The 13,202-nt window shown below is 35.0% G+C and overlaps 1 protein-coding gene across 1 annotated transcript; it reads right to left on the bottom strand.

The window, feature by feature from the left end:
* Window positions 1-8,800: 8,800 nt before the first annotated feature.
* Window positions 8,801-12,338, bottom strand: LOC145763407 (caspase-2-like). The gene is made up of 9 exons (XM_082574848.1): window positions 12,035-12,338; window positions 11,467-11,609; window positions 10,947-11,130; window positions 10,724-10,831; window positions 10,471-10,641; window positions 10,235-10,324; window positions 9,947-10,114; window positions 9,774-9,880; window positions 8,801-9,679 (listed from the first exon to the last, which is right to left on the bottom strand). The coding sequence occupies exons 1-9, from the start codon at window positions 12,191-12,193 to the stop codon at window positions 9,613-9,615; spliced, it is 1,197 nt and encodes a 398-aa protein (XP_082430974.1). The 5' UTR covers window positions 12,194-12,338; the 3' UTR covers window positions 8,801-9,612.
* Window positions 12,339-13,202: the final 864 nt, after the last annotated feature.

The following is a 13,202-nucleotide window of genomic DNA, read 5'->3' as shown; positions in this document are numbered from 1 at the left end:
TACTTCTTCATTTTTTGGCCGGATAAATGTAGTTTTGTTCGAGCAAATTCGTGAGCTTCATCAATGTTGATTTGAGCTTTTTTGGCAAATTCCCACGCTGAATATTTAGTGATTTCCGGTCGACCGAATATAAAGTCTGTAGGTAAATTTATTTCCCTGCCAAACATTAGTTTGGCGGGGGTATGCTTTGTACTTTCATGTACTGCTGTACGATATGCCATTAATATATATGGCAGTTGATCCCAATCGCGTTGGCCTTTTTCTACGGACATTGCTAACTGAGCCTCCAAAGTTCGATTAAATCGTTCGACCATTCCGTCTGCTTGCGGCCAATATGGTGTAGTTCTGGTCTTTACAATATCAAAAGCTTTCATCATTTCTTTAAACAGGTGGGACTCAAAGTTGGAACCTTGATCGCTTATAATTTCGCAAGGTACTCCGAACCGTAGAAAGAATTGCTCTATAAGTAGTTTAGCCACCGTAGCAGTTTCTTGGTTCGGCATCGGGTATGCTTCTGGCCACTTTGTGAAATAATCCATTACCACAAGAATGTATCGATTACCCAAATAAGATGTCGGTAATGGCCCCATTACGTCAATGGCTACTCTTTCTAATGGATAGCCCACCTGGTGTAACTTCATTGGCTCTTTTTGTTTATTTAAAGGTCCTTTTCTTGAAGCGCACTTGTAACAGGTTTTGCAATGAGCTGCAACATCCGTCTGGCTATTATTCCAATGAAATTTTCTCCGCAATCGTTCTTTTGTTTTTTTAATACCAAAATGTCCGGAGCTTGCATTTCCATGCATTAAATCCAGAAGTAGTTGTTGGTGGCACTTGGGCACAATTAGTTGCATTGTTGTTTCTGTACCACTGGAGTTTTCCCATGCCCGATACAATATACCATTTTTTACGACAAGCGAAGCCCATCGATGGTAATATGATTTAGCTGTTTGGCTTAAGGGTGACACTTGGCACTAGTCGGGTCGAACATCGCTGGCTTCCTTCCACAGCAGAATACATTTTATCTCGGGATCGCCTAGCTGAGCCTCACGCAGTTCAGTGTCGGAAACGGTGTTTGAGATACACGAATAAACACAAGTATCAATTGGTAAAAAATTACTTTCTGCTCGATTACAGTAGTTGCAGTTATCAGCTATGCACGGTCTGCGCGACAATGCATCTGCATTATTATGTTGCACACCAGGACGATAAAAGATTTTAATGTCGTATTGCTCCAGCCTTTCAAGCCAGCGAGCCATTTGACCATCTGGATTTTTAAAATTCAAAAGCCATTTTACGGAACCATGGTCACTCCTTATGTGCACTGTTCGACCGTAAATATAAAAATGAAAATGTTTTACGGCCCTAACAATTGCCAAAAGCTCTTTCCGGGTTGTGCAATAGTTTCTTTCTTGCCTTGAAATAGCTTTTGCATAATATTCAATAACACACTTGTTACCGGTTTCGTTGCGTTGGCTCAACACAGCTCCTATGGCGCTGTCACTAGCGTCAGCGTCAATTATAAACTGACTGTTAGGGGTTGCAAAGCTTAAAACTGGTGCTGTGATAAGTCCAAGCTTTAAGTTTTTGAAAGAATTTGTGCAATCCCGCGTCCAAACAAACTTTTTATCTTTTTCCAAAAGACCATACAACGGTTGAGCTAAATCCGCAAAATTTTTTATAAATTTTCTATAGTGGGATGCTAATCCCAGGAAGCTCTGCAATTGCTTAAGGCTGGTTGGTTGTGGCCATTCCTTAACAGCTTTTACTTTTGGTGATGTTGATATTCTGGTGATGTTGATATTCCACTGGCCGAAATGACGTGTCCCAGGTATTCTACTTTATTGCAAAATAAGTTACACTTTGCTGAATTTAGCATGAGGTTAGCGTTCATTAGACGTTTAAAAACTACTTCCAGGTTTTCATAAAGTTGGTTAAACGTTTTAGCGTGAATTAATATATCATCCAAGTATACGAGACAAACAGAGTATGGTATACCTTGCAACACTTGTTCCATCAATCTCTCAAACGTACTTGGACTACCACAAAGTCCAAATGGCATTACGTTAAAATGATATAATCCATTTCCAGTTGAGAAGGCTGTTTTTTCTTTGTCATCTGGGTCAACCAGCACCTGCCAATAACCGCACTTCAAGTCAAGCGTGGCAAACCATTTTGACCCACTGACTGCATCTAATATAGAATCTATTTCTGGCAAGGGATAGAAATCCTTTTTAGTTATATTGTTTAACTGGCGGTAATCCACACAGAACCGAGTTGTGCCATCTTTTTTCTTCACCAATACTACTGGTGAGCACCAAGGACTAAAAGACGGAGAAATTATTCCGTCTTCTAGCATTTTTTTTACAAGCTTGTCAGCTTCTACTTGCTTGGATTGCTGCAACCTTCGCGGCCTTTGTTTTATTGCTGCTGTGTTACCGGTATTAATATGGTGAAAGGTAGAATTCGTAGAAAGTTTTCCTTTAGCATGCCTTACAAAACTTTCAATTAGGTGTTTCACTTTTTTACATTGATCCGAATCTACAAATTTTACGGCTCTTTTTATCATGTTTTGGGTATCGTCGTCATTGGTAAACACGCCTTCGTTTTCTATTTCGATCATTTTTGGGTATGGCTTCTTTCTTGTTACCACTTGAAGTTTTACTTTTTCAAGGTCATTTTGAAGAAAGGTCGATGTAAGATTAATGTTGAAGCGATATTTTTGTAAAAAGTCCAGTCCAATGATTCTAAAGGATGCCAATAATTACACAATTTGTTTGTCAAATTTATTGCCTTATTCAAATAGAATCGTTAAATAATAAGTCGTTAGTTAAAATGTTAAATAAAGAAAACAATATTAACTTTACTGTAAGTTCTACAACTGAGAATGAGAGCACGTGTTTTCTACAACTAGAAATGAAAGAAATGTGTTTGGTTTAGTAATTAACGCTTTTTTACTTGAAGCACCTGTGGTGCGTTTGACGTCGTTAATTGGAAAATTAGAAACGTGCAATTAAAGAATGTAGAACAACACAAATATAAATTATTACGATTAATTTAATGAACACCACATGACTCCCCCGCAGTGAGTATAAGCGAATGATACCAGAAATAAACATAAAAAAAAAAATACAAAATAATTTAATTTTAACACAAGTAAGTTGCAAAACGTTTGGGAAAATGAATAGAGCGTCCTGAACGCGTTTTAATTATGTCATGCTTTTTTTTAGAACTAGCTGTTAAAGATAAATCACAATAAGGTACAGGTTGTTCAAAATATGCCGGTTTTAATCTATCGATAGAAACTTTTTCCAACCGTTCTTTGATATTTAAAGTAAAATATTTATCGTCTCGTTTAAGAATTTTGTACGGGCCATTATAAGGTTTCTGCAAAGGTTTTTTTACTGTATCCACCCGCACAAAACAATGTGTACAAGCGTTTAAATCATTTGGTATGTAAATATAAGTTTTCGAATTATTTATTCCCGGAACCGGTCGCAATTGGTGCATCACGGTTCGCAACTGTGTAACAAAACAGGCAGGATCGTTTTTTTCATATGTACTTGAAGTTACAAATTCTCCCGGCAACCGCAACGTAGTTCCATACACCAGTTCGGCAGATGTAGCCGAAATGCCCTCCTTAATCGTTGTGCGCATGCCAAGCAGCACAGAGGGCAATGTGTCAGTCCATCGATCTGGACTTGTTTGTGCTTTTAATGCAGCTTTCATTTGCCGGTGCATTCGTTCACACATTCCGTTCGCAGATGGATGATAGGACGTGGTTCGTATGCGCGTACATCCCGTTAAATTTAACAAATGTTTAAATAATTGCGATTCAAACTGAGTACCTCGGTCAGTGGTGATTGTTGATGGTGAACCGAAGCGACAAATCCAATTTTCATAAAACGCTTTAGCAATTATTTCTGCAGTGATTGAAGATATTGGTATGGCTTCTGGCCATCTTGTAAACCTATCTACGCACGTAAGCAAATATCGAAATCCATTTGACATTGGCAATGGTCCTACTATGTCAATATGAACATGATCAAACCGAGCATCAGGGTTTGTGAATGTTCCCAAACGTGATGACGTGTGTCGATGAATTTTTGATCGTTGGCAAGCAATGCATGATTTTGTCCAATCTTTTAAATCTTGTTTTATATTTGGCCAAACTAATCTTGCAGTTATTAACTTTCTTGTAGCTTGAACACCAGGGTGAGATTTTGAATGAAATGTGTTAAAGATGCATTTTCGAAATTCTTTTGGCACCAAAGGCCGGTGTGTACCAGTTGATGTATCACAAATAAGGCTGCTGCTGCTCGCAGGTATCAGAATTTCTTTTAGCGTTAACGCCGTTGTATTTAGTTGAAGAAAATTTTGAATTTCCTTGTCATTTTTCTGAGCTTCGGCCATTTCAACAAAATCTAATATTTCATTTTTGCTTGCTTTTTCTACGTTGCAAACATCGGGACGAGACAGTACATCAGCGACGATATTTTCTTTTCCTTTGACATGACGGATGTCATTGGTGTATTGTGAAATAATGTCTAAGTGTCGCGATTGACGTGGTGAACAACGTTCTGGGTTTGTTGTTAAAGCGTAAGTTAACGGCTTGTGGTCAGTGAACACTGTGAAATCACGTCCTTGCACAAAGTAACGAAAATGTAAGATTCCGCAATAAATTGCAAGTAATTCTCTATCAAACGTGCTATAGCGTGTTTCTGCCGGAGTTAACTTTCTTGAAAAAAATGAAATTGGTTTCCATTGATCATTGATAAATTGTTGAAGTACAGCACCAATAGATACGTTTGAGGCATCTGTCATTATACTGGTCCGAGCACTTTGACTTGGATGGCAAAGCATTGATGCATTGGCAAGTGCATTTTTCAAAGCGTCGAAAGCAATCACCAAATTTTCGTTCCATTCCAAATTTTTTAATCTTGTTGTTTTTGGTTTAATCATTTCGTACAAAGGGGATCCTAACCTAGCACAATTTGGAATAAATCGATGATAGAAATTTACCAATCCCAAGAAACGCTGTAATTGTTTCTGTGTTTTGGGCAGTGGAAAGTCTTTGATAGCTTGAACTTTTTCGTCAAGAGGCTGTATACCGTGTTTGTTAACATGGTGGCCAAGAAAAATTAGCTCCGTTTGTCCAAAAACGCTTTTAGCAGGGTTTATCACAACACTGAAGTTTTGAAAACGCGTAAATAATTCATTTAAATGATGAATATGCTCGGTCTCAGAAGAACTTGCCACTAAAATATCGTCAATATAGGCATAGCAAAAATCTAGACCTCTTATTACTTGATCTATAAACCGTTTAAAAGTTTGACTTGAGTTTCTTAATCCAAATGGCATATAATTAAACTCAAACAGTCCAAATGGGGTTGATATGGCTGTTTTTGGTATGTCGTTTTGTTCATGGGAATTTGAAAATACGCTTTTATTAAATCGATTTTAGAAAAGATTGTTGATCCTGCAAGACTAGCAGAAAAATCCTGGATGTGGGGGATTGGGTACCTATCGGGTTTTGTGATTGCGTTTAGAGCTCTATAGTCCCCGCATGGTCTCCAATCAGCTCCACTGTTTTTTGGAACCATGTGTAATGGCGATGACCAATTACTGCAAGAGGGACGAATTATTCCCAGATCCAACATGTGTTGAAATTCTTTGCGGGCAATCTTTAAACGATCAGATGCTAATCGCCTTGGTCGGCAAACCACTGGAGGTCCATGCGTTGTCACGTGATGAGTAACGGAGTGTCTAACGCTGGATCGAAATTTCAATGGCTGACTAGTTTCTGGAAATTGAGCCAGCAATTTTCGATATTGTGACATTTTATGATCGTTGTCAGTAAAAGGCATAAATGTTGGGTTGATTGATAGTTGATTAGATGCTAAACCGTTTACACGAAAATGTGTAGTAGCATCTATTAATTGCAGAAAACGCATATCAACCAATAAATTGTAATGACATAAAAAGTCTGCACCGATTAACGGGTGTTGAATATCAGCAACGGTAAAAATCCACTTAAACTCCCGACGCAGTCCCAAATCAATGGTCAGGGAACGTTCTCCAAACACTGTAATTGCAGAATTATTTGCTGCATGTAAAATTCTACCGTCAGAATGATGCTTTCGTTCAAATGAATTTGGAGGAATAATAGATAATGCAGCTCCAGTATCAATTAAAAATCTGCGTTGTGTAGTTTTATCAGTAATGTAAAATAGACGACTAGAAGTATTAGCAACAACGTCAGTCGTCTTTAGTTGCTGCCTTCCGCGTTTCCCGATTTCCTGCAAGGGGGTTTACATTTCCTTGCATCCGGACCGAATTTGTTGTGGTACCAACACAAGTCAGAAGATTGCGAAACAGGGTTTAAACGTGAGTTAGAACGGTTTCGCCGAAAACTGCGCCCTCTTGGCCGTTCAAAGTTGATTTTTTCCAGGCGTTCAAGACGAGCAATAATTTGGTCCAATTTTTGGTCTGAATTTTGCGTCACAACGTTCACAGACGGTGTCATGACCTCCATTATGCTGTCAGCCATTCGTGCTTGATCTTCCAGCGGCAAATTTTGATTTGGGGATAAAATCATTCGCACATTTGGAGAAAGCCGTTGTAAGAAAAGCTCATTTAACAAACCATTGTCAACAGAGTTTATACTTTGTCCGAGTAATTGTTTCATTCGACGTAAAAGCAGCGTGGGGTTACGATCCCCCATATCTTCTTTAGACAAAAGTTGTTGAAGACGCTTTCGCTCAGAAACAGTTGTCCGTTTGATTAACTCTTCCTTCAACTTATCGTATGGGTTTTCTGTTGGTGGTGTAATTATTATATCCCTTACTTCTACTGCGTATTCGGGTGCAAGCGAGGCTATTATACATTCAAACCTATTCTTTTGGTCGACAATATTTTTGTTGCTAAAATTTGCCTCCACTTGCGAGAACCAAAGTTGCGGGTCAGCCGGCCAGAATGGTGGTATTCGAATAGATTCCGTTGATTTAAAATACGAATTTGACGATGAAGAATTTTTTAAATCCTCCATTTTTGATCTTGTTTTCATTTTCAGTAAATCCAATAAAAAATCACGTCGGGGTCACCAATAAAGGATGCCAATAATTACACAATTTGTTTGTCAAATTTATTGCCTTATTCAAATAGAATCGTTAAATAATAAGTCGTTAGTTAAAATGTTGAATAAAGAAAACAATATTAACTTTACTGTAAGTTCTACAACTGAGAATGAGAGCACGTGTTTTCTACAACTAGAAATGAAAGAAATGTGTTTGGTTTAGTAATTAACGCTTTTTTACTTGAAGCACCTGTGGTGCGTTTGACGTCGTTAATTGGAAAATTAGAAACGTGCAATTAAAGAATGTAGAACAACACAAATATAAATTATTACGATTAATTTAATGAACACCACAATTCCTTCTTCTAATATATCCGACACTAACACGTTGTGGTCATAATATATGGCATTGAATCTACACTTGATGGTACAACTTCCTTGCACTGGTAATTTTTCATTGCCTATTCTATTTAAAACGAAGTGTGATGGCTCCAGCGACAGTTTGGCTGCTTTAAAGGCTTTAAAGCTTAATACCGTGGCGTCAGCGCCGGTATCCACGAGCATAAAAAATTTACAATTATTAATAAAAATATTACAATAAAGTCCATTTTGGCGACTGTTAGTTGTCGCACTAATATTAACAGTTGGGATGTTCTTATTTAAAGTCGAGTGCCATCCCTTCTGGCCGTTTCCCTGTCGGCTCGACTACTGGCCGTTTCCCTGTCGGCCAAAGCTGCCATTTCGCGCTCGTCTTCCACTTTGGGGTCGTTCATAAACGTTACTTGGCCTTTTGCATAAGGTGTCTGTTAATTCGTTAATGGCTTGGCGCATAGAGATTATTTCGCGAGTAAGGCTTACGTCATCTTTCTGCTCAGAATTTATTGCTCGAATCGGTCGCTCTTTATTGTATCTGGTCGTTCCTTCAATTTCCAAACGTAAAGCTACTTTTAAAGCTTCGTCCATTGAAATGGGACTATACATTTTTATTGTCGAATATAGTTCCCAATTGCTTTTAAGGGCATTGGTGAAGCAATTTGCTTTTAACAAGTCTAGCTGCTCTTTGTCTACGCAGTCGTAAATGGGGCACTGTTTTACGATGTTATTGAGTTCTTCGGCTAAATCCACTAATTTTTCATTTTTTCCACGAACTCTTGTATGCAACAGAGATACCGGGTCAATAAGCTTTTTCCCAAACTTTTGGTCTAACTTCGCACGAACAATTGAGAAGTTTTTTCTTTCTTCGGGGCGTAGGCTGGTTACAACACTCGACGCTGAATTTCTTAGGTGTAGGGCCAATCTAACACCTTTTGAACTTTCTGACCAACGGTTAAATTCAGCCGCTAATTCAAACCTAGCGATGAAATCCTCCCACGACGACTGGCCATCAAATGAGTCTACTGTCACAGTGTCAAAACGTGGCGAACAACCTTCCGCCAATTTGCTAGCAGGCAACGACACCGTTTCTTTTAAATTTAGTGCTTCGGTAATCTCTACCTTGGCGCTTTGCAACATATTGTTGGCTGTTTTTTTCCGCGTCAATTGTTGCTTCATTTAAAATACCTTGCAGGTCTTGATCTTTTTCTTTTTGTTGAAATATAACTTCTTGTAACTGCTTCATTGTTTCGTTGTTTTCTTTAATGAAGACTTTAACCTTTGTTTCTATGTTTTTGTATCTCGTTATTAAATCAGATACCACCTCTTCAACTCTATTATGCATTTTAGCATGAAATTCTCCCATTTGTTTTTTTAATTGTACATTAACTTCTTCTATTATTTTTTCTTGTATTTCATTAGTCTTTTCCTGAAGCAAATTTTCTTTTTCTTCGTGCAATTTAAAAGAAATTTCCGAATCGTCCAACACATTTTCTTGAGATCTCGGCAGGACCTCCATTGTAACGGGTTTTGTTATAAAATCACTCAATTTTATTATGTAATCACAGTTGTATTAACTTAATTGTCCTTATTCAAATAGAATCAAGGTTAAACACAATACATATATACAATAACGCAATATAATATAATATCCCTATTCCAAATTTAACTAAAAGATTATACTAAACTATCAGATCAAAGGCATACACTAAAAGTACCAACACTTTACAAAAACGATAAGAAAAGTGGCTCATAGATAAGGTAAATTAAAGCCACAAGGTAAGTTAGAGCCCCCGAGGAAGTGTAAGCGTCAAAAAGCGCACAAAGTTCGCTACAGTATGTATATAAGAATTTTGACGGACGTTATTGTAAACCATTTAAAATATAAAAACTAATTTCTTTCAAATTAATGTTAATTTGAAAAACACAAACCAAAATAAACTACATTACAGAAATGATTGAAAACTAAGGGGCAGTAAATAAATAAAAGGCAGTAAAATTAAAATACATTTAAAAAAGGCAAAACCTGCTTCATGGAAAAAATCAAATAAAATTAAATAGTTAAAATAGCAAGAACATCATTAATTAAAATTTAGATTTAAAAAAGGTATATGACTTAATCTATTTAAACCATTATTTAACTTAGAAGATTGAGTAATTTTTCTTTAAATTCCAGGAAAAAAGTACCACTTTTTACGCAAAGTTGACTGTACCTCTGACATCTCTTTGCATCTGATACAAAACAGAAAAATTTAAAAAATATTTATATTTAAACTTAAATATTAAAAGACAGTTAAGAAAATACATAACTAAGTGGTGGTCTTACCTGTGGTATCTCGAATCAGGACTGTATACCTCCCTTTGTGAAACCAAGTTGTTGACGATTGTCATCATTTCATTAAGATCTTTATTGCAGGCATTTAAAGCTAATACCTTAAAATTAACAACATTTAGCAATTTAATTATGGTTCTTGTTTTTATTTTAAAAAAATATCTTACTTGAACTAATGCCTGAATAAACCAACTTCCTTCCCTTCTGTTTCTTACTGAAGCATATCCATCAACAGTTGCGTAAGCAATTAAGGAATCTGATATACTGGGCAGCTTGTTACAAAAATCTGGGTTGGAAATATACCCCCGATTTGCAACATTGCTACTATAGTCATTCTGTAAAGAAATGTATATTTTACTGAGGTCTAATTGGCTAACACAAAATTAAATTTAAAATATCTAGTAATTTCGGCCTAGTTTAATAATAAGTAATGGTGTTTGAAAAGACTGGCTCACATATGGATTGCTATCTTGCTGAAATTTTCCATCAGTTATATCTACACCCATATCGGGGGCATTACCTCTGCAACATTGGAAGAAAAAACCCTAAAAATATTACAACCAGCAAATTTACTACGTAAGAGCCATTTAGATGCAATACATAATGTTTACATTTATTTGAAATGGTAACACAGTATGCATTTAATACATTTACAGTACATAACTAATAATGAAGTTTGTGGATTACTTACTTTTGGTTTATTTTGAAGTCGTTTGCAGTTTCTGTTACTGAACAAGTTAAAGATATCATCAATCTGGATCGTTACACCATCACTACCAAAAAAGGCTCCACTGATACCATGACTCATCACAAAAAGCATTGTGCTGTCACAATGTTTATGATCCTCTAAAGCAGAAAATCTCTAAAAAACATAAAAAAAATTCAATAAATATATATATACTCAATAATTATTACAATTTATTTAGTGTTGACAACTTAACCACCTGAACTGTCAACCAAATATCCTGTGCTGTTCTGTTTTCCAAAACAGTAACTTGAAAACCTAGTTGGGTTAAAATATGATGCAAACTTGCTGTATCAACATCACCACCCTATTAACAACATACAAAAACTTAAAACACATAAGAAGTTTACGCTTTTAATTAGCAGTAACTAAAAAAGTCAGTCATCATTATCTAATAGGTAAAACTACTTTTAAAATTATACCTGTCTATAATGAAGTTGTGTGGATTGGTCAAACTCAGTCACACTCACGATAAGAGCATGTCGTTTTGGAGGACTGAACATGGTATATACATCAAAGGAAGGCTGTACATATAAGTCATTTACAGTTAGATTAATTCTGCGATGTTGGATGATGGTGGCCCTTTCATTAACTATATCAATATTCCTACAGTGATAAAAAGTAATACAGTAATAAAATCCATTCATTTTTAAAAGACAGTTAATTACATTTAAAAGCATTCTTAAAAAGTGCTAGGTGTAAAAAGTTGTTTGCTAAAAAGAAATGATCAATAGGTTCCGTTGTTTGTTATAGTAAAATGAAATTTTCCACTAAAGACTTTATATTTGGCATGCGAGTGCAAAAAATCTGTTTTTTAACTAAAATAATATTAGTAACACCCTATTTAAAGTGTTTTATTGTGATAAAAAATAAATCTGGTTTGAGTTGTAAGCAAATTTTTTCCTGGTTCTTAAGTCAAATCTAGAAAGATTTTAAGGTCACCTGGTCTCGTTAGAATTGTCAGTACTTATTCTGCTTGGTTTAAGTAATTCTAATAAATGGGATTGGTCTGTGGTTTGCAAAGCTAAACAGAATTGCTCAAAAGCTCTAGGACCACGTCGTCTTAATATGTTTAGGAACTCAACCTATCAATTAAAATATAGCTAAATATTAATATACTAACAATAATAGATTTGTTTTATTTATTGTTTAAAAACAATTTTTTAAAGTTATAAAATAGTTAATTAGTTATCGTTTTACAATCTGCTTAGATTTGCTAATGTATGTACAATTGGCAGTCAATTGGACCCAAGTCTAGAAAAACTAGTCAGTCAGTGTCTGGACAATCCGTATATACTTTATTAATGGGTGTGTATATTAGTAAGCATATTACCTTAGTTTAGTCATATTTTATTACGTACATTGTGCAGTAATTTGTATTTTTAGGTACGTTTTAAAATTCCTGTGATTTCTTGTACGGATACACTTGGATGAATATACATGAGAACAGATTGAATGGCAACCGCAACAGTTTACTAACAACTAACAGTGTAACATAATTGGTACTTACATTACGATTAAACTCTGTAGATTTACTTAGAATATTTTCAACCATGTTATCGGAAAGAATTTTCCTTCCCACAAGAATTTGCATTACTTCAGTTCCATTTAAATCATTAGCTAGAGAAACTCGGTTTCTACGTAAATTGTCAGAATCTTTAATCTCCATTTTCAATGCCGTTTGTATATAACAATCTGCCAATTAAACGATAGAGAAACTATTTATGGCTGCAAAATCCCTTTTTATATGCAATGTGTATTGTTAAAAAAAAATTTTGTATTTTTGTGGCATAAATTTTGTTATGTATGCAATCAAAAACAAGTTACGACAATAAAACTTTCAGACTAAAATTTTCCCGCCAAAACTTTTGACAAAGCGCGGGAAATTTGCAGAGTTTCCAAACAACAGTGTTTCCAAAACGGTATCACGCGCAATAGCAATAATATTGAAAGCTATATTAGAATAAAAAAAGTGCGGCTCTATGCGTTCCTGAGCACAGCGTTTTTAAATAGCAAATCCATTACAAGAACACATTTTTTCATTATAATACTAAATATAATATATCTCTTTAAATTTCTTTTTTTAAAGTGATTGAATTTTTAGATTGCGTGTATATGTAAATGTAATGTAAATTTACTCATTTATTATGCTCCAACTTATAAATAAATTAACGTTGTTTTGTCAATAATTGTGTTAAAGATGTCCTATATTATAAGTTGACTGTTTTTTTCACCCGACCAACATCTAAAAACAATTTTTTTTCAAATGTTTTTAAAAAGTTTTGCAGTTTTTTTTACGCATTACAATTAAAAAAAATACAAAACATTTTACAGATTAAACAGATCATGATGTGTACTTTACAGTACTCAAACAATTCCAGAACCGTAAAATAATAAAAAAGAACTAGATTTATTTGATGAATAAAATATGGTTCGAAATCGTTTGATTCTTTTTTATAAATATAATTTATTTAGTAGGTTTATTAATTAAATTATAGATTTAAATATGAACTTTTTTATATTTAAACCTAATTTTAACAAACGAACACGCATTCATTATGGTTCGAAATCTTAGATTTCGAAACATATTGTTATTGTCATTATACTTATTATTATGGTTTAAAATCTTAGATTTCGAAACATATTGTTATTGTCATTATACTTATTATTATTTTTAT

This window comes from Corella eumyota, chromosome 1 (genome assembly GCF_963082875.1).
Source record: "Corella eumyota chromosome 1, kaCorEumy4.1, whole genome shotgun sequence".
In the NCBI taxonomy this organism is placed as follows: domain Eukaryota; kingdom Metazoa; phylum Chordata; class Ascidiacea; order Phlebobranchia; family Corellidae; genus Corella; species Corella eumyota.
The sequence above is the reverse complement of the archived record's forward strand: the minus strand, read 5'-3'. Positions and strand labels throughout refer to the sequence as shown.